The sequence below is a fragment of the Fragaria vesca genome, linkage group LG4 (genome assembly GCF_000184155.1).
Source record: "Fragaria vesca subsp. vesca linkage group LG4, FraVesHawaii_1.0, whole genome shotgun sequence".
NCBI lineage: Eukaryota > Viridiplantae > Streptophyta > Magnoliopsida > Rosales > Rosaceae > Fragaria > Fragaria vesca.
In genome coordinates this window covers 19222343-19247813 of record NC_020494.1, presented here as the reverse complement: position 1 = coordinate 19247813, position 25471 = coordinate 19222343, and the positions used below count along the sequence as shown (strand labels likewise).

Below are 25471 nucleotides of genomic sequence, written 5' to 3'. Positions count from 1 at the left end.
TTGCGTTCTCGTTTTCCTTTTCTTTGGTTGCTCTGTTCGCTACAATCGCGAGTATCGATATTAGTGGCGGAGAAGCTATTGTAAATCCTCGTCCGCGAGGTGGCACCAGAGCCCTACTTTCGTTTGATTAGAAGTACATGTTACCGCTCTACAACAACAACTCTACTACATTCTGCGTCCACACGGTGCCACGCCCTGTATCCGTAGAAGCATTGACTGTTACCATCTCTCTCTGTCCCTGTTGAGGATTGTGGCCAAAACACTACCATTCCACGTTAATATAAAAGCTACATCACCTCAACACGTGGCAAACTTTTCTGCATCCGCTTCGTTATCTCTTGAAGCTTCCAGAGAGAAACCAACCTCTGCCATGAACTTCAATATTCGACCGAGATCAATCTGATAGTTGAACCGCTTCACCTTTCTGCACCGCCTCATCGCCTCCAACTCCGGTTCTTCTTTTCCTTCCTCCTCACTTTTTCCGCCTCACCATTTTGGCTTCTGATGTGAGGAAGTAGCCGACGAATTTTTGTCTAGGATCTGAGAGGACGAATTTTGTCCATAGTTCAATCCTTAAAGATACATTTCCTTAGTATTATGCACAATCTGAAATATAAACTAACAAATACGGATTTGTGGAACAGTAGTGTAATCAACAACTAGAGAAATATGGTCATCCAATAAGGACTATAGATTAATCCATATACAACACTTGACTAATAACAGTTCTTTAAAGACTTATCTACATAATATTTATGGGAAATCATTCAATACACTTTACGAAAAGTACATGCAAGAATCCAAATCATATCCGTTCGAGAGTAGAGCGTTTTGAGTTTTCTTCTCTATTTATGAGAGCTGGGGAGTTTCAGTGGTTAAGCTTCGCCCATAACTCATTTCATCTTGCGTTCGACTTTGATTTGACACATAAACAGAGATTAAACCTATATCACAACTTGGGTTGTTGATTGGTGAATTTAACCTCCTCTGGTCATTATCAAATGTCTTTAACCATCTAACAACTTCTAGCTAGCTTCCTAATCGAAGAAGTAATTTAAAAGTATTGAAGGTTGTTATCAATAGATAGATGTCCCTAACAAAATAAATGATGTCGCCTTCAAAGTGAGACTAGCAAGTCGAGGGTTTGAAATGGTCGGACTCACATGGAGTGGAAAATATGTGCATGCCCGCCCACTCCCTAAGAATTATTTGGTCTCTGTTTTGTCCCTCAATACATAATAATCACACAAAACATATATAAAATGACTTCTTCCAAGTTCTTTCACTATATAAATAGTGGAGCAGTTGGGGTTAGGGGAAGCTTTTCCTTCGTCATTTATATTGTGGATTGTGATTCCCTTTTGTCATCACTATATAAGAAAGCTAAGTCAATATTTGTTTTCGAGTGCATGTATATATAACACCTACAAATTGGTGCTCTTTGTCATGATAAAGATGATAGGACAAGTTAATTTAGCATAACCTAATAGAAATCATGGCACAAAGAGCAGCATAGTAGCAGACAATTCCATAACAATATAATAATTTAAAAGAGATAGCGACAATTTTTTAAATTATGTTAAAACGTAACAGATTATGCTGAAACATCCGATAAAGACATAAAGTTGTCCAAAATAAAACTCTCGAGATTCCCCTCTCAAAATATGCTTGAGAATAACATGCTGCTTAGTATCGCATAAAGACGTATGAAACAAGAAAATTACACGCTAAGGAATCTGAACGACATATGCTTCATTTTAGCCACATGAAAGAACTAGATTGACATAATCTTTTTTCGAGTAGTAATGGTTTCAATCAGTGCCCAAAACATTTTGCATTGCTTGTTTGTTGAGATGCTAACAAAGATTAAAAGGGTGGTCTAGTTGCAACAGTTGGGAGTTGGGTTTCATTGAACTCCTGTTAGGTGTGACCTAAATATATAGATAGTGCATGTCAAAATTGAATTTAGATTTAGTATGCCAAGAAAAAGTCCAATGTTAAACATATATAGTTGCCCCCTCATCTAGCAGCATAGGTCACATGGGAAACTTCCCCACGAGACAATACATTACTATAGTTTCCATTTTATAAGGTACGCATGGAAACATTGATGGAACACATATCTATTTGTTAAAATGAAATCGAATTGAATAGTACTAACTACTAATTAAGTAGGGTTTCCATGTGTATCTGGTTTGGATCATACCAAAACACCGATGAGATTGCCGGCCTCCAAGAAACTCGGACGGCTAAGATAGATGGTCGGAACAATAAGATCGTAGATTTCGTAATACATATGAATCGGTACTTGTACAAATGAACTGTTATGTGTGTATCCAACAAGTGAAACAAACAAAGTGATCGTCCCAACTCCCAAATGTTCGAAAATTGTCATTTCTAGCGGCCGCGTATGGTATGGGGCAGTTTTCTAGTATCATGAATTTCATTGACTGAATAACATGCAAAGATTTGTTCATCAATTTCTATATCCAACAACTCACATGCATGCATTATGGAGCATCTTACTGACTTAGTGAATCTAAATAAATCAGTGTTAAAAATCATTAAAATTAAATATTGCATAGGGATTGCTCACTTAACTACTAAACTATTTGCTCTACAAATGCTTACAATATTGATTTGGCACTACCATTTTCCAGAAGAGCATCTTATCTTTCGGCTGATAAGCCCAAAACATATTTGGGTTCAATATGGCCATTGAACATTTCTGTTGACATTTCTTTAGCCCACCCTATGGCAGGCCCAAATGATTGAATATAGAACAAACCTAATGAACAAATTACATCCCTGGCTTAATGCTAGTAACTCCATAAGCAAAGCAAGATTATTGATTCATCCTTAGCAACCTAATTGAAAGTTAGTAATCTGTTTAAAGCTTGAAACATGGGTGTTTTGGATGGAGCAAAGAGAATCTCAACAGACAGACTAGAATAAAAGGAAAAAGTTAGTCACGAAATTTAATCTAAAGTGTGGAAACATGAGAGAATGAAAGATCGCGTTAAGTGTTGTTAGAGACATTTAACGGTTTGAGTTTGTGTGGAAGATCTTAGTTCGGTTCATTTAGAAAGAATTTATTTGAAAGTGTCATTACTTGCAAGTTCTTAGTCGTGATAAAACATTAAACCTTTGCCCTACTTTTACCCTCTCTTACGTTTGAGATAACCAAATCATGACCATGTCACCATGTCAGCATGCTAGTCTTGTCAAGAAGAAAAGAACCATCAACCATCTACAAGTTTTCATACCAGAAATACCAGAATTTCATTGTGAACTTCACCTTATCCATACATAACAGCCAAACTTACTGCTCTTAATACGACATAGAATTCAAGCAAGTCTTCTCTATTCTATGTCCTTGTTGGGTCAGCAAGCAATGAGAGTCTGAAACCAAGACATTTGGTGCAGAATACATACCTTACCCAGTCAACTAAGAAATTCCAAGTTAATAAGGCAGGTGGCTCTGCCCCAAATTACCGACCTATCCTCTTTCTACGACTCTTGCTAATTGTTCTTTGACCAAACCCGACTCCAATTAATCACTAGACTAAACCCATTAATCAAATTGGTCAGTTTAATCCTAAAGTTGGTGACCCATCCATGTATATCATGCATAAGAAAACAAAGGAGGGGCAAATTTGAGTAGAAAATTCGTATTAACACGCCTAAGAGTCGTCTCTAATAAAAGTCATAACTTACTCTCTAACCCCTTTTCCGCAATTTTGCTTATATACCTTCCCTCCCTTTCTCACTCTTCATCAAGAAATCGTGTCCCTTTTGTTTCCTTCATTCCTTGTCTTAGTATATATAGTCTTCAATACGTTCATAACATCATAAACAAGAAGAAGAAGAAGAAGAAGAAGAAGAAGAAGAGGATCATATATATGGAGCAAAAGAACATGATCATGATCAACAACATCATGGAAGGAGAGGAGGGTTACAACGTAGTTCCGGTTCATATGCAAGTCATGAAGATCAAGCAAGAGATTGAGAAAATCAAGCACCCTTATTCTCTGTCTATGGAGCAGCCGGCGGAGATGAGACGTTTGCTTCTCCGGGAGATTAATCGGCAGCGGTCACGCTCGCCGCTTGGTTTGGCAGCGGTTTAGAAGTTTATGCTTCTTTTTGTTTCCTTTTAGTTTCTGTCCAACCAGAGTATTGGTGCTTGGTGCTTTGCAGTTCTATTTTGGTTTTGTGTACAGTGGGAAACTCAGAAGCATATAGTGAAATTAACCTCATACTTCTATGGAGTCACTCGCCTTTTCTGGGTTCGTTTCTCTGATTAGATTTGGGTTACTTCTGCGGTTAGGATGATCATAGATCATATTTTTGTTGTACTTTTACTATTACACTCTATCTCTCTGTGTTCATCATGCACATACACAAAATAAAACATAGAAATTACTAATTTGTGGGAATCAATCACTGTACTCCACTCTTCTGCTTCCTCAAAATATCGCTGCTCTTATATTATGCCTTCCTCATCTGAGAACATACTTGGTAAATATCTTGGGAGTTCCCTTTCCACGGACCAAGTCCTTTTCAATTTTAGTTTTGGGTGTTGAACTGTCGATATGTATAATATGCATGTGCAATATGAATGGATGGACTAAATCCTCAAGTGACCAAACAAGGAAAAAAAAGAGTTCGTGTGAAAATAGAAAAGGTCCATCCACAATTCATTTCTCCTCCTAACGTCACCAATTATACTGATGGCAACAGAAAATTTCAAATTATATATAGTACCAACAATGTCTGCATATTCTACAAAGTTTGATTTATTCAGTGTAAAGAGAAGAAAAGGCCTGTGATTTAATGCTGATAAAAACCTGAACATCGTGGCTATCTTTCAGAATCATAATACTCAAATTACTAGACCGAGTGATTACATAATAAATTGTAATTATGAGGCAAAACAAGCACGAGTGAAGTTGTGAACAAACAAGTGAGAATTAGAATGATTCTAGATTTCTATACCGTCACAGTTCAGCCTTGAGCAGTGGCTGTTTCTTTTGATGAAAGTAACTTTACCCTCCTTGTGAGATCTCTCATCACATCTATAATGACACTTTTCTTCAGAATTCTGAACTGGATAGCCAACTCGGTAGAATCTGAAACGCCCTTTTGCAAGATGGATTCATCCTCCATGAGTTTGGTTGGGAAGTGTCCAAGTGCAATCACACATAGCGCAATAACGGTCCGAAAAGCAGCCACCTCATTTGCAATACCAAGGGGAGCTTCAACTGATATGGATTTAAGAGTATTTAAATCATGTTTCTGCACTGTTTCTACATCACTGGCAAGAACAACTCTTAAGGCTGCCAACAGTCGTCCCTCAACCACTTCTGAACCCCCCAAGCACACCTACCAGGCAAAAACGAACAAAATGCATAAATATTACCGTGACAAAAATTATGATGAAGTGTTCAATAAATTTTGTAATTAACATCATCAATCTGAAATGCCAGAGGTTTTCTTTCTAACAAGACTGAGAAACAAGGGGGAAATAGGGACTGATTGCTATATCACCTAGAGTGGAAATCACTGAAAATTTCAAATAGTGAACCTAGATAATAGTAAGAAGAATTCTTCAGGGAAGTAGAAACCTTGAGAAGAGGGGCTTCCCCATCTAATTTTAGCTGGCATAATATTTCTTTCTGCCATGGAGCTGGTGCAGAGAAGCTGGGTGATGATTCTCCAGCAGCCATACTCGCAGCATCCAAAAATGCTCCATCATATTTCAGCTCAATACAGTCATAAGGGTTTGAAGGTACCACAAATCCATAATCCAGTAGGAAAAGATCATTGCTCAAACCTCCATAGTTGAGTTCTAAGCAATCATTCTGTTTAATCTCTGTTTCGGCCACAACCTGGAATGGAAGAATCTTAATTGAGTAAACAGAAGTGTAACTAATGTTCTTTTCCTTTATTTTAATGGTTTGGAGACTTTAAGAATGAATTGAAATTAAAATAAATGACACCTTTACTAGCATCTTCTTGTTCCTGTCATCTTGGTCTTGAAGTATTCGTGCATTTGGCTTGAAACTATGGTTGCACATATCGATAAGAGGAAGCATCATGGGGACATCATCATAGTTGCCATCTGCAAGCTTTTTACCATATAAACGGAATGCCCGAGAGGAAACTGCTGACATGGCCCATCCAAGGGCTGATGCACCCACAGCTTGGCCACCAAAAGGGTGATCACTTGGTTTGTTATTATCAAGAGCACGTCTCACTTCTTGTTCAAATTCAAGAAGAAATCTGCATCTCTTGTTTACCTGGAACAAGAAATCACTAAGAAATTAAACCTTTCTGTGGAATTGGCGAAACTATAAGAATCTCAAATGAACTATATCACATGCTGTTCAAATCAAGTTTATTTAACATCAATGTATACATAGGTGTTACAGTTCATTACCAAAGAAAAGGAGTTACAGTTATATAAACCCCTATATTTTCAAATTGAAGAGCCAACTTAGATTGTGTGATTCTCTTCCTTAAATATGTTGTCAAATAAAGTACCTGGTAAAGAACAGGGGCATACTGCAAATTCTTTATGTCCTCGCCAGGGAAGAAGATAGGTACGCTAAATGCTTCAGGGAGGTTGCCAATGTATGGCCACCAGAAGGATCCAACTCTGGCTCTCTCTTGCAGAAGCTTCAAACCCAATTTCATTGCCCACAGCTCGTCTGCCAAATGCTTCCAGTGTCCAGTTTATTCAAATTCAAAACTCAGTACAGCCTTATGTACAAAACTTTAAGTTACTAAACTATGCCAAATAGAGTAAACCTAAAGTATATTGTAGTAAAGGTTCTGATAACACCATAATATGAACTCATTCTGAACTGATAAAACACTATGAGATAGACACAGAATGACATGTGCTAGTGAAATACTACTAATTGAGCATTCAAATCCCCGGAAATGATACTAATACATCAAAAGGTTCAACCTTTACTACTTTCTGATCAAAACCAAACCGAAAAGTAGCACCCATCAACCAGCAAAGCATAACACTCTCACAGTCAATACACAAATATTTGGAGCATAAAATGTGAAACAAATACACTTACCGGGAACTTGGCGAGCCAAATTAGCAAGAACAGCGTCAGCCCCATCTCCACTATCGGATTCAAGAGGGACAAATCTCAAGGGTACGTGCTCAGGAAGAACAACAAGCTCAGACCCTTTTGGAATCTCATCAGTAGCCACCAGCCCAAGACCAAAGGAAGTGTCTTGAGCTATCTTCACAGCCTCATGAACGAACCCACCTTCCCGCCGGACCCATTTGATAAGGTCCGGTGTGTGAGGCGCCAAACGCCCCGGATAAGACGCCGAGGCTGAAGCTGCGGCGGCGCAACTAAAAGGCCTAATGGCCGTCAGAGACGCCATTACCATCTTTGAAGCTGCCATTCTCACTCCCTAAAACAATTTTTAGGTTGATTAAAATGTCAGCGAGATTCCATTATATACCCAGAGAAAATTACACTTTGGTTTCTACAAAGAAACACTTTTTACATATGTACCCCTCTCGATTTCATTGCTTTCTGGTTACACAAGATCCAAACTTTAACCTAGAATTCCAATTAAAATAGTGTTAGCTTCATAAGACTGTCAATTTGTGGGGACAGTGGTCACTACTGAGGTCACACTCCTTCAAAGAAAGCAAAGAAGCTTCTGTTCTTTCTTTCTGTGATTCCATCAATGTGGGAAAAGATCAAAACTTTGATTGTTCTATGCTACAAGAGGTAAATTAGGTCAGTTACAAAATGCCACATTGGTTTCTTTGTTTATGGTAAGAAATTAAACCACACTTTTTTGTTTTCACAATGCTCTGTTTTACCCAAACTGGAAAAGTTACACAGTGCTGAAGAAGCTTGAATGCCAATTAGATCCGAATCATTATACAAAGACGGAAATGTTAACATGATGATCATCAAAGAAAAAAAAAGAGAAGAAAAAGAAAAAAAAAAAAAAAAAACGTAGGTCTAGAAATTTCTAAACACAATTGATTAACAACTTCTCTCAGAAAATTAAAACTGATCTACTGAGGTTGAGCATTGTTATCATGACGAGAGCCGATCATCATCATCACTTTAAACTCCTCAAAGTTGATCATACCGTCGCCGTCGGCGTCGACGCCGCCGATCATTTTCCGGCACTCGGCGAGGGAGCACTCGTCGCCCAAGCTCTTGAGCACCTCGAAGAGCTCCTCCGCCGAGATCGAGCCGTTGCCGTCTTTGTCGTAGACGGAGAAGGCGTCCCGGAGGTTCTGCAACGCCTCCGCCGAGTCGATCCCTTTGGTGTTGAGCTCCACGAACTCGTTGATGTCGATGAACCCGTCGCCGTCGGCGTCGACCTCCAGGATCATCGACCGGAGCTCGTCCTCCGTCGCCGGGTGGCCGAGGCTCCCCATGATCGCGCCGAGCTCCGACGACGAGATCTTGCCGTCGCCGTTGACGTCGAATTTGTTGAAGACCTGCTCCAGCTCGGCGATCTGCGCGCGGGTGGCGAACGACGGCGAGCGCATCACCAAGGGCGCGGCGGCGGAGGAGGGAGTGGACTTCTTCTTCCGGGAGAAGAGGGATTTGAAACCCATGGTGGTTTGGATTTGAGAGAATTTGGGTGGATTTGAAAATGGGATTTGTGTGTGTGATTGGATCAGTTAATAAACGAAAGAGAAGAAAGAGAGGTTGGTTGGATTTGGGAAATTGTTTTTAGATTTTTATTTTATCGGGAGCTGGATCAGTAATAACTAACTGAATAGCCAAAACTGAATCCAACTGAATCTCTCTCTCTCTCTCTCTCCTCTCTCTCTCTGTCAAAAGCAGGCTGCGATTACGCGTGGAATGGATCACTGTAGTTACAGTACACCCCAGACGCACCAAACTAAATGACACTGTAACAACAAAAAACGGTGATTATGCTTTCCACGTGTCCCGACTCAACCGACTTTTACCTTCCAGTTACGAGTGGGGTAATTTTGAGTTATGGGTCAGGTAAAACTGTATAAAGTGGGTAATTTTGAGTTATCGGTCAGGTGAAACTGTATGAAGTGGGTAAATTTACCCACTATTTTCTGACAAGTTGAACAAGAAAAACTACCTTGTGGGAAATAGTTTGAGAAAGAGGGATCGGGTGAGTAGCTTTAGGGTTTCATCTTGGTACGTGGCATAGTTTAAGAAGTTAGAGATCATCATCACTAGATGAGCCAATGCCAAAAAGAGCAACATATTATGAATCAACATGGTTTAATAAACCTAAACATAATAACAGATCTTGATTCTATATCTTTCTTTGTAAGATTTGGGTTTGCAACTGCATGATTCAAATGCGAGTTTTCTAAACTCGTTCCCTCTAAAATTTCTAGTTATATGAATATTTTGGCTAAGAATCAGAACATGTCAGCGTGAGAAATAATACTTTATCAAGGTAATGTTTGATCTCAAATCTATATACGTACACACAATCACCTAACACTATTTGATGTTTAGGCAACAATTATACATACTACCAAGTTCACTAAGCTGTCAAATCATTAGGCCTTGCTATCTGCCTATCTAATGGCCGGCAAGTAATGATCTCATAAAAGCTCACAACCCTTATGGTCTCCTTTGTTTTCTGCTTACAGATCTTACTTTGCATCCCGCGAACGACCTCGTCCAACACCTCCGGCAAAACACCGAGCTCCTCGAGCCACTTCTCACCCGCGGGTAGCTTCAATTTCAAAACCCTAGCAGCCACAACAACTGACCCAACCGCAATGTATCTTGGCTTGTACTGCAAGCATAGTGATGTCTTGAGCCACTCCTCCACAAGGCTCCACGCCACCTCAGCTAGGCCGGGGACTACATCACTCGTCAACCTCTTCAACGCCGCCGCGAGAGCCTTGTAAGGAAGCTCGACATCAAGATCAAACCCGATTGTCTTCAGCACTAGCCGCTCCGCCGCCATGATGAGCTCTCTCTTATCCCTCTTCAAAAGCTCAACTATCTTTATGGCATACTCGTCACATTTTGTAACGTCGTGAGGGTTTTTGATCTTGTAATTCTTCATCATCTCATTGATCTGGTCCTGTATCTCACGGCCGTAAACGACGTGCATGACGTCTTTAACTGCTCGAGGCGTGTCTTGGACTTTGCTGGCGAGAAGAACGCAGGCAGATGCCACAGTGTGGCAGCAGTTCTTGGCGTGAGACTGACGAGCGTAGAAGCGGTGGCACAGCAACATTGCAGTGGCTACGGTGAAGTTAGGCAGCCTCAAATTCTGACAGACCTTCTGAATGTGGGAGCAGTATTCAGACCGGAGTTGGGACTCTTTGGCCAAGGTGATGCCGTCGCGGCGAGATGGGGAGTTGTGCTCCAACTCTTTACTGGTGAAGTACCAGCTGCGACTCATCGGGATTGATCGGTTTCGAGGTCTCCGCATGGTTTTTCAGGCAGATGAGAATGGTATGATTATATGAAGGAAGAGAAGTGGAAGTGTATATGTGCTTGAAATGGAAATGGAGAGTTGGACTTATAGGGTTTCAGTCCCTGAGAGCCTAGAAAATACTTACCCGTTCCCTGTGGGAGTAGGAATTACACTCGGATTGGGATTTATACTCGAAATGGGAATAACCCATGTCGGATTAAGGACTTTTTTGTAAGATAATTAAATAAAAAAGTAAATTCAACTGATTTAAATTGTCGTTTACGTATAGCTAATACGTATGTTGGGTTCATTGCAAATTTCTTTTATTATTTTGAGTATACGTTACATAAGTTAGGAATGAGGTGATGACAACAAAGAAGGACAAAAGTTTAAATGATTAATTAGTTTTCTAACAAAACAGTCTAGTAATCATTGTCATATCATAAGTCAATCCGAGTACACTACATCATGTAGAAAGAGTCACGTATTTTAAGAGCTTACTATGTCCCATAAGACATATTTCTATTGCTCATTTAGCAACACAACGAAACAATTATATGTTGTTTTGCTAGGTTTAGATTTTCCGGATTGTCATCTCTATTATCTAACAAACCTTTTCATGTTCGACCAAACCTTCGGCTTCACTTGCAAACACATAGCAACGAGAACTTAGTAAGTTGATTCATTATCATGTTACTAGCTTAGTTTTTGCAAAAATTATGAGGAATCAAATAAGTAACAAAACAGAAAGAGAAAACCATAAATAGATCATAAAAAATTCACCATACATGTTAATATTCTATGATAAAATCTCTTCAACCAACCATCACCACCTTACTAAACAGAGTCTCTCTTTAGTCAGATGTATGCTATACTGAACGGTATAACAGACAAACCCAAGAGACGAATACAGAGACATCTGAAAAACCGAATCGAATTAGTAACCAAGCAATCCGATTCGTAAGTAACTATCAATTTTTCACCGTAAACAGTAATTTTACCAACAATGTTTTACCTCCTCGATCAATTATTGCACCCTAGATTTGACTCCAAAATCAGAGGAATCTCAGATGACTCACAACAGTCAACTCCCCACATGATGCACAGCACAAAAAAGACCGCACTGATCAATTGGTGCATAATCAAAACCCCCCAAACAAGGTAATCCAACTACAGACACACACTAAACAATGGCCTTATGAAATTTCCATCATCAAAATTTTTAGTCTTTGATGAACCAAGAGTGAGTCTTTTTTTCAGCTCAACATGGACTCCAAGTCGGTCCGGTTCCTGACCCACCAGTGCTTCTTCTCCTCCGTTCGATCCGGCGACCTCGACGCGGTGTCGCAGCTGGTGGAGAAGCTTGACGGGCAGCCGTCGGATGCGTCGTCGTCGTCGTCCTCGGTGGCTGATCTGATGGCGATGAAGAACGACGCAGGCGAGACGGCGCTGTATGTGGCGGCGGAGAATAATCTGGAGGAGGTGTTTGGGTACTTGCTTAGGTTCTGTGATGTGGAGGTGGCTAAGATCAGGTCCAAGGTTGACATGAACGCTTTTCATGTTGCTGCTAAGAAAGGCCATTTGGGTATTGGTTTCTGTCTCTATGTTTTGCTGGGTTTTGATTGTTGATTGGTTTAGTGAAATAAAGTTTGATTTTTTATGAACTAGTGCAATAATTAGTGGTGAATTTTATCCTAAATTAGATGATTGAGCTTGGATTAACTGTAAGCTGAAGTTTGGCTGTGTAATTGTGAAAGGATATTACCAACTCTGTGTTGAGCTTTTTTGTTTTGGGGAAGAATATAAAAAGCTTGGTTATGTTTTCATAATGGAATTGGACATGTTTGATATATTGCAGACTGAAGAGGGGAAAGAGCCATGGTTGCCATTTTCGACATCTTTTGAAGTAGATGATAGGATTTATGTGCTTATGTCTATGGTATTTGTTATCCAGAGTATTAGGTTTACAAAGGTTGAGGGTCTGTTTTGTTTTAATTCGCTTTTCATGTACTAAAGCAGTGAAGCCAATGCGTTATAATCTACATTTGAGGTTTTCTATGTTAGGAATTTACAACATGTGGCACCCGGTTCTGTATTTATTGTGCTATATGTTTGCTACAATATTGGTGATGAAAAAAGAAAGAAAATCTTACTTGCTATTATATTTTGAATGTGTGGTACTGACTGTTATGTACTTATGTTTTCAGGAATTGTGAAGGCGCTGGTGGCAAAATGGCCTGAGCTGTGTAAAGTCTGTGACTCGACAAACACTAGTCCTCTTTATTCAGCTGCTGTCCAGGAACATTTGGATGTAGTCAACACCATCTTGGATGCGGACATCAGCTCAATGTGGATAGTGAGGAAAAATGGTAAAACTGCATTGCATACAGCTGCAAGGTATGGGTACCTCAAGATTGGGCAAGCGCTTATTGAAAGAGATCCAGGAATAGTGTGTATAAAGGATAAAAAGGGTCAAACCGCGCTGCACATGGCTGTAAAAGGTCAGTGTACTTCAATTGTAGAGGAGATAATACTTGCTGATCACTCTATACTGAACGAACGTGACAAGAAAGTCAATACAGCTCTGCATATGGCAACAAGGAAATGCCGTCCAGAGGTATCTTAATGTTGCAATATTAATGACATCAATTTGTTGATGGGAGTGAAACAATTGTTTCCTTATGTGTCTTCCTGTTGATGTTTTATTCTCTTTCTTTCAGATAGTGTGCCTTCTGTTGAGTTTCAAGGATGTTGATGTCAATGCAATCAATAATCATCATGAGACTGCCATGGATTTGGCAGATAAACTACAATATGGAGCTGCTCGATCAGAAATTATAGAAGCACTGTCGGAAGTTGGTGGCAAGTATGCAAGACATGTTGGACAAGTGGATGAAGCAATGTTACTCAAGAGAACTGTGAGTGATATTAAGCATGAGGTGCACTCACAGTTGATACAAAATCAAACAACTCAGCGAAGAGTTTCTGGTATTGCCAAAGAACTAAAGAAACTTCATAGAGAAGCTGTCCAGAACACCAACAATTCTATCACAGTCGTTGCTGTTCTTTTTGCCTCAATAGCCTTCTTGGCCATTTTTAACTTGCCTGGCCAATATTTTGATGGACCTGAAGCAGGGAAGGCCAGGATAGCGGATGAAGTTGGTTTCCAAGTATTCTACCTATTGAATGCCACAGCTCTCTTCATTTCTCTTGCTGTCGTGGTGGTTCAGATCACTTTGGTGGCCTGGGACACAAGGGCGCAGCAGCAAGTCGTGTCAGTCGTCAACAAACTTATGTGGGCCGCTTGTGCATGCACTTGCGGCGCTTTTCTGGGGATAGCTTTTGTGGTTGTTGGAAAAGACAGTTCATGGATGGCCATCACAATCACAGCCGTGGGAGCACCAATCCTCATTGGCACTCTTGCAAGCATGTGCTACTTTGTTTTCCGACAACACTTTGGGTCATTCCGGCGTGACTCCCAGAGACGCATCAAAAGGGCAACCGGAAGCAAGTCCTTCTCGTGGTCCTACTCTGCCAATATCTCGGATCTCGACGATGAATACAACTCCGACATTGAGAAAATCTATGCTCTGTAAACCCCATACATCTCAGCTGCCTTGTTTATATCTTGAAGAGTAATGGCTTCTGTTTTTCATGTGCTTGTACACGTCTGTCACTATGATCCTAGAATTCTGTATATGTAGTGTAACTATTATAGATTTATAGTAAAACTCTGCTCCAATGTGGTAAAAAAGTTAGAAAGTTACCATTTCTATTGTTTCTCCGATTTTGCTACCTGTTACTGTTATCATAAAAAGTGCATGAAGAAGTTGGTTCGTACTTCATACTGTTTACATGAGTCGGTCAAAATCCAAAACTAAATCACAGCCGTCGATCTAACTGTTGATACGACCCACTCCAATGACTCCACTCTACCTTCCTCCCACTACTAACCAGGACAACCAGAAAGTGATCATTTCCTTCTGCAATCCAAAACCCTAACTCCGTCGGCGCTCGCGATTCCGGCTGAAACTGAGGCTCCGATCAGTCGCCGTTGACTCGTCATTTCACCATGGCTACCAGTAAGTCTTTTCCTCCAAATATTCTGGTTATTGTGTGTGTGTATATATTACATGTATATTTATGTATTGAGATGTTGATGAATCCCTAACGTGCGTGTGAAGGAATCCAATTCGAGAACTCGTGCGAGATCGGAGTGTTCTCGAAGCTGACGAACGCGTATTGCTTGGTCTCGATCGGAGGCTCCGAGAGCTTCTACAGCACATTTGAGTCGGAACTGGCTGACGTCATCCCCGTCATCAAGACCTCCATCGGAGGCACTCGTATCATCGGTCGTCTCTGTGCTGGTATATGGCCTTGACTTGTTAAGTTTCACTTCAATTTGTTGTGCTCTGCTCTGTTTTGGTTTGTCTTTCGTCACAAGGAATTTCAGATTTTCAGGGAATAAAAATGGGCTGCTTTTGCCTCACACCACCACTGATCAAGGTACTTCATAAGTTTCTACGCTCCGATTTCGTATGCTAGTCTTTGTGGTTAATGTGACTTACTGAGGTTTTTATGTTTGAAATGGAAGAGTTACAGCATCTGAAGAACAGCTTGCCTGATCAAGTTGTTGTTCAGCGCGTCGACGAGAGGCTATCTGCACTTGGTAACTGCATTGCGTGCAATGATCATGTTGCTCTTACACATACTGATCTCGATAGGGTATTCTTCTTCTCCTCTGTTTGTATGTTAAGTGCTTCTGATTAGTGTTTACTTTTGCTTGATCCATTAACCTCTTTGCTACAAGTAAGGCTACTATGCTCGCTCCCCTGTAATATTAGCCAATTGCGAGTGTGTCATACTCCTACCACCTTGTCACTTTGTATTTGCAATAGAGTTTCTTCTTTTGTGGTGACATGATATCATGAGGTGAGGCATCAGGCACTTCGCTAAGTTATCATTCGTACATACCGTAAAACCTTGATTTCAGAACCATTTGTGTTTTGACATGTGGGGGTGGTAAACTGACATAAGTTCTCTACAGTAGTATTATTTTGGGTGTGACTTAGAGCAGTGTTTCTTATGCTTGTTGAAGAACAGTTAGGTTGTTGTTTGGTTTAGTGCTCCCATAAACACACCAACAGACTATCTTGACAGATAAATAGAGGCTGCTCGTTAATCACAAGGCACTCTATTGTACATCCCCTATTTCATTTAGCAGATGGCATTGGTTTTTGAATATAAATGAAAGTTAAGAATGCTTCTGCATTTGTTAATTTGTTTATTTGTCACTTGCTCGATCACTCAGGAAACTGAGGAGATGATTGCAGATGTTCTTGGAGTGGAAGTGTTTAGGCAGACAATTGCCGGGAATATTCTTGTAGGCAGTTACTGTGCTATCTCCAACAAAGGTGGCTTGGTAAGAACATGTCTCCGTTGCTGGATTTTCTGAGGACATGTAGTGAAATATTTCGTTCTGTAACATGTTGATCTCTTGTTTTGATGCTACTCTAAACACATTCTGAAAATTTAATTGGTGCAGGTTCATCCTCATACATCCGTGGAAGACTTGGATGAACTTTCAACACTTCTTCAGGTTCCTCTTGTAGCCGGTACAGTCAACCGTGGTAGTGAAGTGATAGCTGCCGGCATGACGGTGAATGACTCGACAGCATTCTGTGGCTCGGACACCACAGCAACGGAAGTCTCGGTTATCGAAAGCGTTTTCAAGTTGAGAGAGTCCCAACCTAGTGCCATTGTGGATGAAATGAGGAAATCCTTGATAGACAGTTATGTTTAAGCGGATTCTCTGGGAGTAATATGATGATTATTCGTTCATGTTTTTGGTTCCCCTTATGGTTAAAGATATTTGAGGTGTGTGAATCCATTTTAAAGTCTTGCTACCTAGTTGTGTAGTTATGTAATTAAGTATTTAGTTTTGGAAATTCCCCTTCTATTAGAAATTTATTACGAAGTAACATAGAGTCTATTAAGAGGTAGTAAAAAACAATAAATGGTCTATTTAGAGGCAATAGACGGTCTATCGTGGGCGGTAACGTATGGTGACCGCCACCGGAATCCGGCCAACAATTGCCGGAGTCTTGATAATGGCTGTAGGAGTCCAGTGCAATCCAGTCACCTCCTGTGTTGCCCAATAGACTATTTTTTACCTAATAATGATTTATTGTAGTTTATTCAATCAATTCAGGGTGTAATAGTATTTTTGTTGTTTAATTCTCAAAACCAGGGTTGGTGGTGGGTCTCTCTCCGCCGTCTTCAAGTTTTTCCGCAGCTTTTCATCTTCAAGTCCTCAACTTGAGTATCAAAAATAAAAAGAAAAATTCTTCCTCAACTTTCATAATCCGATTAGGAATTTGGTCTTTCCTAATCGAATTGCGGGATCCTCCTCCGATTATGGATACCATGTTTTTCTATATCCACAAAGCGGTGCAAAGAAGGGCAGTTGGGCTGATAGGCTCATGCGAGGAGGACAAGATGTTCATCAGTTTGAATCTGTACAAGTCCACCGGACGGCACCGTGTGAACAGCTCTCCAATCATTTTGGATCACATTGCTAAAATAGCCCAAGCAGATTTTCCGGTAAAGTTTTCTCGTCTCAAGCAGCAATTGTGTGACAACAACAAGGACACTAACAGTGAGTATGAAAAGCTGATATGCGAGCATCTGAACAACATTGGTGTGCGGGAAGCTGAGCATCCTGCTATTCTTCACAAGATATTCCAAGTTGTTGAGGCTGCCGTCTCCCCAGTCGACGCTGTTGTAGTGCTTGTGTCTGAGCTCACTGTGAGCGAACGGAATGCGATTCCTGCGAGCAGAACAGCCATCCAGGGCTTGGAGCGAGTGACAGTAATTGATATCGATGGCAGCAGTCATACCAGCTGTTCTATATGTTTGGAGGATTTTGAACACCAAGAACCCATTACTCGGTTGCCCTGCACACACCATTTTCATATCAACTGCATTGTTCAGTGGCTGGAGGTTGACCACCTGTGTCCCCTTTGCCGATATCCGATGCCGATAGAAGAACTTCAGTTAATAATCCCTGCAAATCACTCTTTTCGGAGCTCTGTATGTGTTCGGATCATTGTTCTCTGTGTTTTGTTGGGTATTTTGTTGGGTCTGATGATTGCTTTGTTCTTTTTATTCACCGCTGGCAATTGAATTTAGTTATTGTGATGGCTTCTTTGCAATGTCCAAGCAAAGAAGGAAACATAAACAATCTGCAGTGACAGTATCCTAACTCTACAACTGCCCCATACATATATAACATCCTGAAATTATGCTGTGTTTCAACCCTCAAGCTTTGGAATCATGATAGGTAAGTATGATATGCTCATTGAAAACCTTGGTTACCGCTGTATGTTCCATCTTATTATTATCTTAAATGTCAGTCGTTGTATGCATACCTACATGCTTCTCATTTGGCAAATTGGTTAGGTTAGATTAGAATCGAAACGCATCCTCATTTTCGACATTGCACAGTAACTGTGTGAGGGTTGGTCCAGAGTCCTTGTTTTGCTTCTCAATTGATGTTGCTGTTGCAATCATCAAATTGGATTCCATATGGAAATTTGATTTTCTAAACTCTTACATAAATCTCTATCTATAAATAAGTCGGTTCTGCTCTCATGTTCAATTTTCTATTCCTCTCTGGTGAAGATATCACTTTACTCACGACCTATAGGGAAACATGTTCCGGTTTGTTTCTCGTTTAATTTTTGCCAACTCTGTAACAGTCATTAGTTAGCAGCCTAAAATGCCAAAGTGAAAGACAAATCCCATAAGCACTACTAGAAGAGACTTGACTAGGCATATTTTCTCACCAGATTTCCATGATTCTACCAGCGTCTTCAGTCTTCACATATTGCGGCAGTGAAGTGATAGCTGCTGGCATGAATGTGAATTATCGAAAGCGTTTTCAAGTTGAGAGAGGCCCAACCTAGCGCCATTGTGGATGAAATGAAGAAATCCTTGATAGAAAGTTATGTTTAATCTAAAATTCTCTGGTAGTAATTGTTGTTTTTTGACTCAACCTTGTATGGAGCAAAGTAGTTGTTTGCTGTCTTTAAATGGACAGAGATGTAATAACCATATGTAGAGGTTATTTGGTGTTTTGAGTTGGGTGATAACTGCTCAATATGTAGTTAAGAAAAACTGCATAACTGCAGCAGTTTTGTTTGAGAGAAAATAGAGGAGTATTAAAAGCTGTGTGCTTCTCTGTTGTTTGTGGAGAGTGATAGAACTGTAAAATCATCATTCTCTTTGATAGTGAAAGTTGAGTAGTTCCATCTGCTCCCCAGATGTAGGCTAATTGCTGAACTGGGAAAAGTGTTGTGTGTTGTTTCTTTTCATACATTGCTGTGTTTTGTTTGGTACTTATCTGATTATAGTTGAATACTTTGCATTTGCTGCTATTGTGTGAATTTTGTAAGTACTGGTGTGTCTTCTTGGTGTTTTAAGCACAACAAGTAATATGGATGATTATTCTTTCATTGTTGGTTCGCCTATGTTAAAGACATTGAATGGTGTGAATCCTTTTTAAAGTAAAAACTGTAATCTCTATCTCGGCCCTCTATCTTTAATCTATTTAGGTATGGCAACTCGATCTACCACGTAGTGGTAGGACAGTCTAACAGGAGCACATCCATGATATTGGACTGACCTATAGAGACAACGGTCCTGGGAATTTCTTCTACCGCAAGAAAAGGGTTTTGAAGCACCTAAAATACCCTCGGTTAGATTAGTAGCTAGGAGAAGTATAAAAGAGTGCTAGCGATGGGAAATAGGGAATTGGCGAACGAACCCTAAAATCGAAGCAAAATGTTTAGAAGCATAGAAAGGGTAATGCGAGTTGCCGCTGACATGGCTTTTGTAGGAATTGCAGTCGCCATTTGGTCAGATTATCCCTACGAAGCTAAGCTGGCTTCCGCCATCAACTCAATAGAAGAAAAGCTGGCTTCCGCCATAAAGAAAGCAGAAGAGAAAAAAACTAGGCTGCGGGAAGCTCATGCGATGTCCGAGTGGAGAAGAGCACAACGAGAAAGAGTGGCCGAGCTCAGGGTAACAATTTCTCTGGCTTTGTTTTGTTCGTTTCCTTGTTAAGATTCGAAGATACATGGTATTAAGTTTAGACTCATCTCTAGTTTAGTGTTGTTAGCATGATAGTTTGATGATGACTATATATGATTTTTTTATCAAACCCCCAAAAAATAAAAAGAAAAAAAACCTTTATATGAGGAACATGTAATTACTTAGCATTCACAATCGTAGGGTTTAGGGTTTAATATGCTTTGGTTTTGCTTGATTGCAGGCGCTTGGCTATCAATGTTACCCCTTGTGGGAAAAGGATGATTAAGCTATCGATTTGGCTCGATTTTGTTGTGTAATCAAACAAGCTGGTTATCAATTTAGTTCTAATCTATGTCAACTTGGTAATTACCAAGTTTGTTTCTTAATAGGGCATATATAAAGTCTCACCTTACTACTCTTTGTGTTCATTTTTTTTCTCCATGATTATCTGAGTTTGGACTTTCCTAATCGAATTGAGGCGTCTTTCTGTCTTTTCCAATTGGAAGTAGAATAAGGGTTCTTCCTCCGAAAATTATATATTTATAGTACACGCACAGAAGTCTCGATCTAAAACCGATTATGGAGGTGTTTTACTATCATCACAAAGCGGTGCAAAGAAGGACAGATGGGCTGATAGGCTCATGGGAGGAGGACAAGCTGTTCATCAGATTGAAGCTGTACAAGTGCGGCGGATGGCGTCTTGTGAGAAGCGATCCAGTTGTTTGGGATTACAATACCGAATTAGATCAAATAGATTTTTGGGTAAAGTTTTCTGATTTCAAGCAGCAATTGCGTGACAACAACGACAGTAACAGGGAGTATGAAACGCTGATATGCCAGCATCTGAAGAACTGGCGTGTGCCGGAAGATGAGCATCCTTTCATTGTTCAAAGTTTATTCAACGTGGTTGAGGCTGCCGTCTCCCCTGTCGACCCTGTTGTAGTGCGTGTGTCGGACGTCACTTTGAGCGTCGGCGTCGGAGCATCTAGGCCCAATTTGATTCCTGCGAGCAGATCATCAATCCAGACTTTGGAGCCTGTGACAGTTTTCGATAGTAGTCATAGCACCTGTGCTATCTGTTTGGATGATTTTGAAGGAAAACCCATTACTCGGTTGCCCTGCACTCATCATTTTCATGTCGACTGCATTGTTCAGTGGCTGGAGATTAACCACCTGTGTCCCTTCTGCCGATATCCAATGCCAAAACAAGAAGATCCTGCAATGCCAACACAAGAAGATCCTGCAATGCCAACACAAGAAGATCCTGCAATGCCAACGCAAGAAGATCCTGCAATGCCAACGCAACAAGATCCTGCAATGCCAACGCAACAAGATCCTGCAATGCCAACACAACAAGATCCTGCAATGCCAACGCAACAAGATCCTGCAATGCCAACACAACAAGATCCTGCAATGCCAACACAAGAAGATCAATTAAGCCCGGCAATTGACTCTGTTTTCATTACTAGGGAATACCATTTGCTGAGGTTTATTCGGGATTACCTAATTATATTTATTTTCTTTCTGTATGCAATTGGTTTGTTCTGATTCTAATGAACTTGTTCTTCATTATGTGGTATTGGAGACAACTGGATGTGTACTCTTCAAACTTAACCTTGTTTTTTTTATTATTATTATTATTATTATTTTTATATATAAATTTATTTCTTAAATTCCTAGCACCAACTGCTGGCAATTGAATTTAGTTATTATGATCCGTTTGCTTTCTTAATTTCAACCAGATTGCATGGCAAAGGTCCAAGCAAAGAAGGAAACACAAACAATCTGCAGTGACAGTATTTTAACTCTACAACAGCTACATCCATAACATCCTGAACATATGTTGTTTCAAGTTTCAACCCTTAAGCTTTGGTAGGTAAGTATAATATGCTCATTCAAAACCTTGGTTACCATTATATGTTCCATCTTATTATCTTAAAAATAGAGAATATGTCAGTCGTTGTATGCATACTTACATGTTTCTCATTTGACAAATTGGTTAGGATTAGGTACACATCCTTATTTGCGATATTACACAAAAATAGTGTGCAGGTATGTTGGTCCAACCTGCTTATTTTGCTTCTTAATTTATGTTGCTGTTGCAATCATCAAACTGGATTCCCATATGGAAATTTGATTGTCTGGACTCGTGCATAAATCTCTGACTCCATCTATAAATAAGTCGGTTCTGTTCTCATGTTCAATTTTCTATTCCTCTCTGGTGAAGATATCAGTTTACTCATGACCTGAATTCAGAATCTGATTTCTTTCAGTCCTAAGTGGCCAGTTGGCTCCTGCACTTTTATGGTTTCTGCTATTTATATTTTTCTTGTAATATGAAAATGCATGTATCACTATCATTATCAGTTTGAGTTTTAGTAGTCTATTACAAGTAGAACTAAATGACTTCTCAGATAGGGAAACATGTTCCAGTTTGTTTCTCTTTTAATTAGTGCCAATTCTGAAACAATCATTAGTTGGCTAGCAGCCTAAAATGCCAAAGTGAAAAAGACAAATCCCTTCAGCACTACTAGAAGATACTTGACTAGGCATATTTTATCACCAGATCTCTATCTGGATCATACCAGCATCTTTACACAGCATTCTCATCACTTGATTTTCATAATGCAAATGATGGTTCTAATTAGATGGTTGGTTTCTTTTATATTGGGCTTTGACAGAAACTGTTTATCACTTGTACATTCTTCCTAGGAAGCATATGAATGTCCTCTCCTGAACTATAAAAGACTGCTGTCGAAACTGTGGTCATATTAATGATGGTCTAATTTGGTGCGTGGTGTTGTGCTGGTTTAGCCACCTCGTAGTCCATCAGATTTTATGAAAGCATCTCTCCACACTTAGTTGTAAGTTTAAATAAGCTTGATTGTAATGGTTCGTTGGTTGACGGGGCTCTAGATGTAATATTACGTTCTCCTGCTTGATTCATCGAGCTCTTCGCCACAAGTAAGGCTACTATGCTCCCCCTGTAATATTAGGCAATTTAGAGCGTGTCATATACTCCTACCACCTTATCACTTTGTATTTGCAATAGAATTTCTTCTTTTGTGGTGACATGATATCATCATGATGAGAGGCATTAGGCATTTCGCTAAGGATTCATAGATGATGAGGACATCATAGTCAAACCTTTCAAGGTTTATGAGCGAAACAAATGGAAGGAGAAAGCACCTAATCATTCAAGATAATTATTACACCTGGGAGGGAAACAAAGTCTGATGCCTGAAGTCTCTAAGCTGTTTGTGTCTTTTCATATTTCCATTTCAGTTTAGTAGTCTTAAGGTCTCTTTAAGTTGGTCTTAAATGCGTCAGTTTCAGGAGAGGGTCCTAATGAGTCTTTAATGCTTCAGTTTTAGAAGAGTCTTTAAGAGTCTTTAGTGCAGTCCATTTGAGCTACCAGCTCAAGTATAAATAAGTGTAAGGGCTACCTAGGTATGCTATGCTATGTTATATGAATAAAAAATTTTCAGAGTGTTTCTGAGTTTTCCTGTGATGGGATTGGCGTGAAGCCTAGTTTGGGTGAGAGGCCTAAATTTTGGTGAGAAACCAGGGAGTGATTCCCAAATCCAAGTGTTTTGTGTGTGTTTAAAGCCCCAAGCTTTAGAGCTTGTTGATCCTGATATCTAAGCAGTAGGTTTGCTGCATCAATAGAGAAATCCAGTAGGCGAAGTTATCATTCCTACATAGCATGTCAAACATCATACTGTAAGCTTGATTTCAGAACCATTTCTGTGTTTGGAGATGTGGGGTGGTAAACTAACATAAGTTCTCTTCAATCGTTTTTGGTGGGGACTGGGAGCAGTGTATCTTGTGCTTTTTGCAAGAAGAGTTTGGTGTTCTTATTTTGTTTAGTGCATCCAGAAACACACCCATGACTATCTTGATAAATAAACAAAAGCTATTTGTTCATCAAAAGACACTATATTGTTTGTCCCCTTTTCCATTTAGCAGATGACAATAAAAAAGGTTAGGATTGCTTCTGCATTTGTTCATTTGTTTACTTGTCATTTGCTCACTCAGGAAACTGAGGAGATGATTGCAGATGTTCCTGTAATGGAAGTTTTAGGCAGACAATTGCTGGGAATATTCTTGTGGGCAGTTACTGTGCTATCTCCCACAAAGGTGGCTTGGTAAGAACATGTCTCCATTGCTTGATTATTTTTGAAGGATATTTAGTGAAATATTTAATTCTGTAACTGGCTCATCTCTTGTTTTGGCGCAACTCTAAGCAACACATAGTGAAAATGACTTGGTGCAGGTTCATCCACATCCATCCGTGGAAGACTTATGAACTTTCAACACTCCTCCAGGTTCCTCTTTCTTCTCAACCATTATGTTGCTATGTGTTCTAATATTTGATTGTGCTCAATGGAACTATATAAGCTCAATATGCTTGGGAGCTATACTTTCGTCTTTGAAGTTAGAGCTAGAAGATCTTGATGAGACACTGTCTGTCTTGGAGATGGGAAGTCACATACTCAGTATAATGGCTACAAGGAGATTAATCCTTATTTACTGAAATGTTGGCAGAGTAGTGAATTCTTCTTTTGGGCTTCAGTGAATTCGAATGTTGACAGTGATCACTTATCGTGTGGTTTAGGGATGGAAGAGTTTCTACTAGCAGTACCCTGTGTGTAGTGGCAGTGTACCTTGGCCAAAGGTCCATTTTTCATACATTGCAAGGATGATTACTATGCATTGATAACCATTAAGAAAGCTGCATTAAGTGTCCTGCTCTGCTACTACATCTATTTCTTCCTACCTTGAAGCTCCTGTTGCTATTGCTGGAATGTCTTGGTGATGAAAATGTTGGCCATTGACTATTTGTCGGAATCTATGTGTTCATGAAGCTAACAAGATTGAACAAATTTAGTCTCGGAATATTTCTGCTTTTGATTTAATCCTGATTAATGCATTGAGATTTCAGAGGATCATGCTTGGTGCGGGAAGTATATATGGGAATTTTGATGCAACAAAATCATGAAATATTTTCTCGAATTAAATGATGCATTTGAGTATCACCTGAAACATGGCTAAGTTTCTGAATTTCCGGACCAAGGTATACATAACAATGTGGTAGCTCGTCTCTTAGCTTATAAGATCTGATGTAACAGATATGAAAAGCAGCAACATTTTAGTTTCAGAACCGAGGTGTCTTGCTGAGGTGAGACATGATTACCTCCGCCAAGCAGCCACATGTTATAATTGTAACTGAAACAGTTACAATCCCCTCCTATATCTTAATATCTATAAACAGAAGACAAACATCACGACCTTTCCTGAGATCGATAACAAGCAGAGGCTTATAATTAATTGCCATAGGTGAGTGACACCAATCACACCATGAAGCACATAAAGAAGCAAATAAGTCCTTCCCTGATGGATTCACATACAAGTGATCGTTTCAAAAGGTCTCGAAGGTCAGACAACTCGGAGGATGTAAGTAAAATCAAGTTCAAATGGAACACATGAATAAGTTAGTAAATCAAACAGTGATCACTCATGCATATAACTTTATGCTATGATTGCTATCCAATAATAACAACCTACCTGAAACATAATAGGATGCAAAATCTAGGTCTGACGACACCAAAGTCGGTTACGTACATCTTATATAGACACATGTTACGCAGGGACGGAGGATGGTGCAAGGTTTTCTGGGCTGTAGCCCAGACAGCTTTTTTAATTTTTTTAAGTTTAATTAAGCTTAATTATAAATTTCTCATTTGTATCTTATTTTAGCCCAGTCAAACAGTCTAGGATTCAAACAAGCCATGTTATAAACTCATAATCACAGCTTAATTAGCTTCATCATGTCATACACACCAACCATTAAACACCAAATATAAAAAATCTCGTCAGAATTTAAAAACAAAAGCCCATAAAATAAATAAGAAATATAGTGTTTACTTTTTTTTTTTTTTTT

The 25471-nt window shown here is 39.7% G+C and overlaps 6 protein-coding genes across 7 annotated transcripts; 3 read left to right on the top strand and 3 right to left on the bottom strand.

Moving 5' to 3' along the window:
• Nucleotides 1-4735: 4735 nt before the first annotated feature.
• LOC101296655 (histone-lysine N-methyltransferase setd3-like) lies at nt 4736-7434 on the bottom strand. Its single transcript, XM_004297394.1, has 5 exons — nt 7095-7434; nt 6544-6710; nt 6000-6299; nt 5625-5888; nt 4736-5382 (listed from the first exon to the last, which is right to left on the bottom strand). The coding sequence occupies exons 1-5, from the start codon at nt 7432-7434 to the stop codon at nt 5005-5007; spliced, it is 1449 nt and encodes a 482-aa protein (XP_004297442.1). The 3' UTR covers nt 4736-5004.
• A 631-nt stretch (nt 7435-8065) lies between these two features.
• On the bottom strand, nt 8066-8620 carry LOC101304964 (probable calcium-binding protein CML25-like). Its single transcript, XM_004298459.1, has one exon. The coding sequence runs from the start codon at nt 8618-8620 to the stop codon at nt 8066-8068; it is 555 nt and encodes a 184-aa protein (XP_004298507.1).
• A 923-nt stretch (nt 8621-9543) lies between these two features.
• Nucleotides 9544-10419, bottom strand: LOC101304670 (cyclin-T1-4-like). The gene has a single exon (XM_004298458.1). The coding sequence runs from the start codon at nt 10417-10419 to the stop codon at nt 9544-9546; it is 876 nt and encodes a 291-aa protein (XP_004298506.1).
• A 1177-nt stretch (nt 10420-11596) lies between these two features.
• LOC101296090 (ankyrin repeat-containing protein At2g01680-like) lies at nt 11597-14486 on the top strand. The gene is made up of 3 exons (XM_004297392.1): nt 11597-12019; nt 12642-13051; nt 13155-14486. The coding sequence occupies exons 1-3, from the start codon at nt 11701-11703 to the stop codon at nt 14028-14030; spliced, it is 1605 nt and encodes a 534-aa protein (XP_004297440.1). The 5' UTR covers nt 11597-11700; the 3' UTR covers nt 14031-14486.
• Nucleotides 14056-16353, top strand: LOC101296370 (eukaryotic translation initiation factor 6-2-like). The gene is made up of 6 exons (XM_004297393.1): nt 14056-14516; nt 14619-14801; nt 14896-14940; nt 15029-15159; nt 15746-15856; nt 15980-16353. Exons 1-6 carry the CDS (start codon nt 14507-14509, stop codon nt 16235-16237), a joined length of 738 nt encoding a protein of 245 aa, XP_004297441.1. The 5' UTR covers nt 14056-14506; the 3' UTR covers nt 16238-16353.
• Nucleotides 16354-16636: 283 nt separating this feature from the next.
• On the top strand, nt 16637-18470 carry LOC101295617 (E3 ubiquitin-protein ligase RNF115-like). 2 transcript variants are annotated; one of them, XM_004297391.1, is made up of 3 exons: nt 16637-17526; nt 17626-17776; nt 18304-18470. In XM_004297391.1, exons 1-2 carry the CDS (start codon nt 16852-16854, stop codon nt 17632-17634), a joined length of 684 nt encoding a protein of 227 aa, XP_004297439.1. In that variant the 5' UTR covers nt 16637-16851; the 3' UTR covers nt 17635-17776; nt 18304-18470. The 2 variants fall into 2 exon arrangements, with proteins under 2 accessions (XP_004297439.1, XP_004297438.1); XM_004297390.1 differs by having other exon boundaries at nt 16637-17776.
• The last annotated feature ends 7001 nt before the right edge of the window (nt 18471-25471 follow it).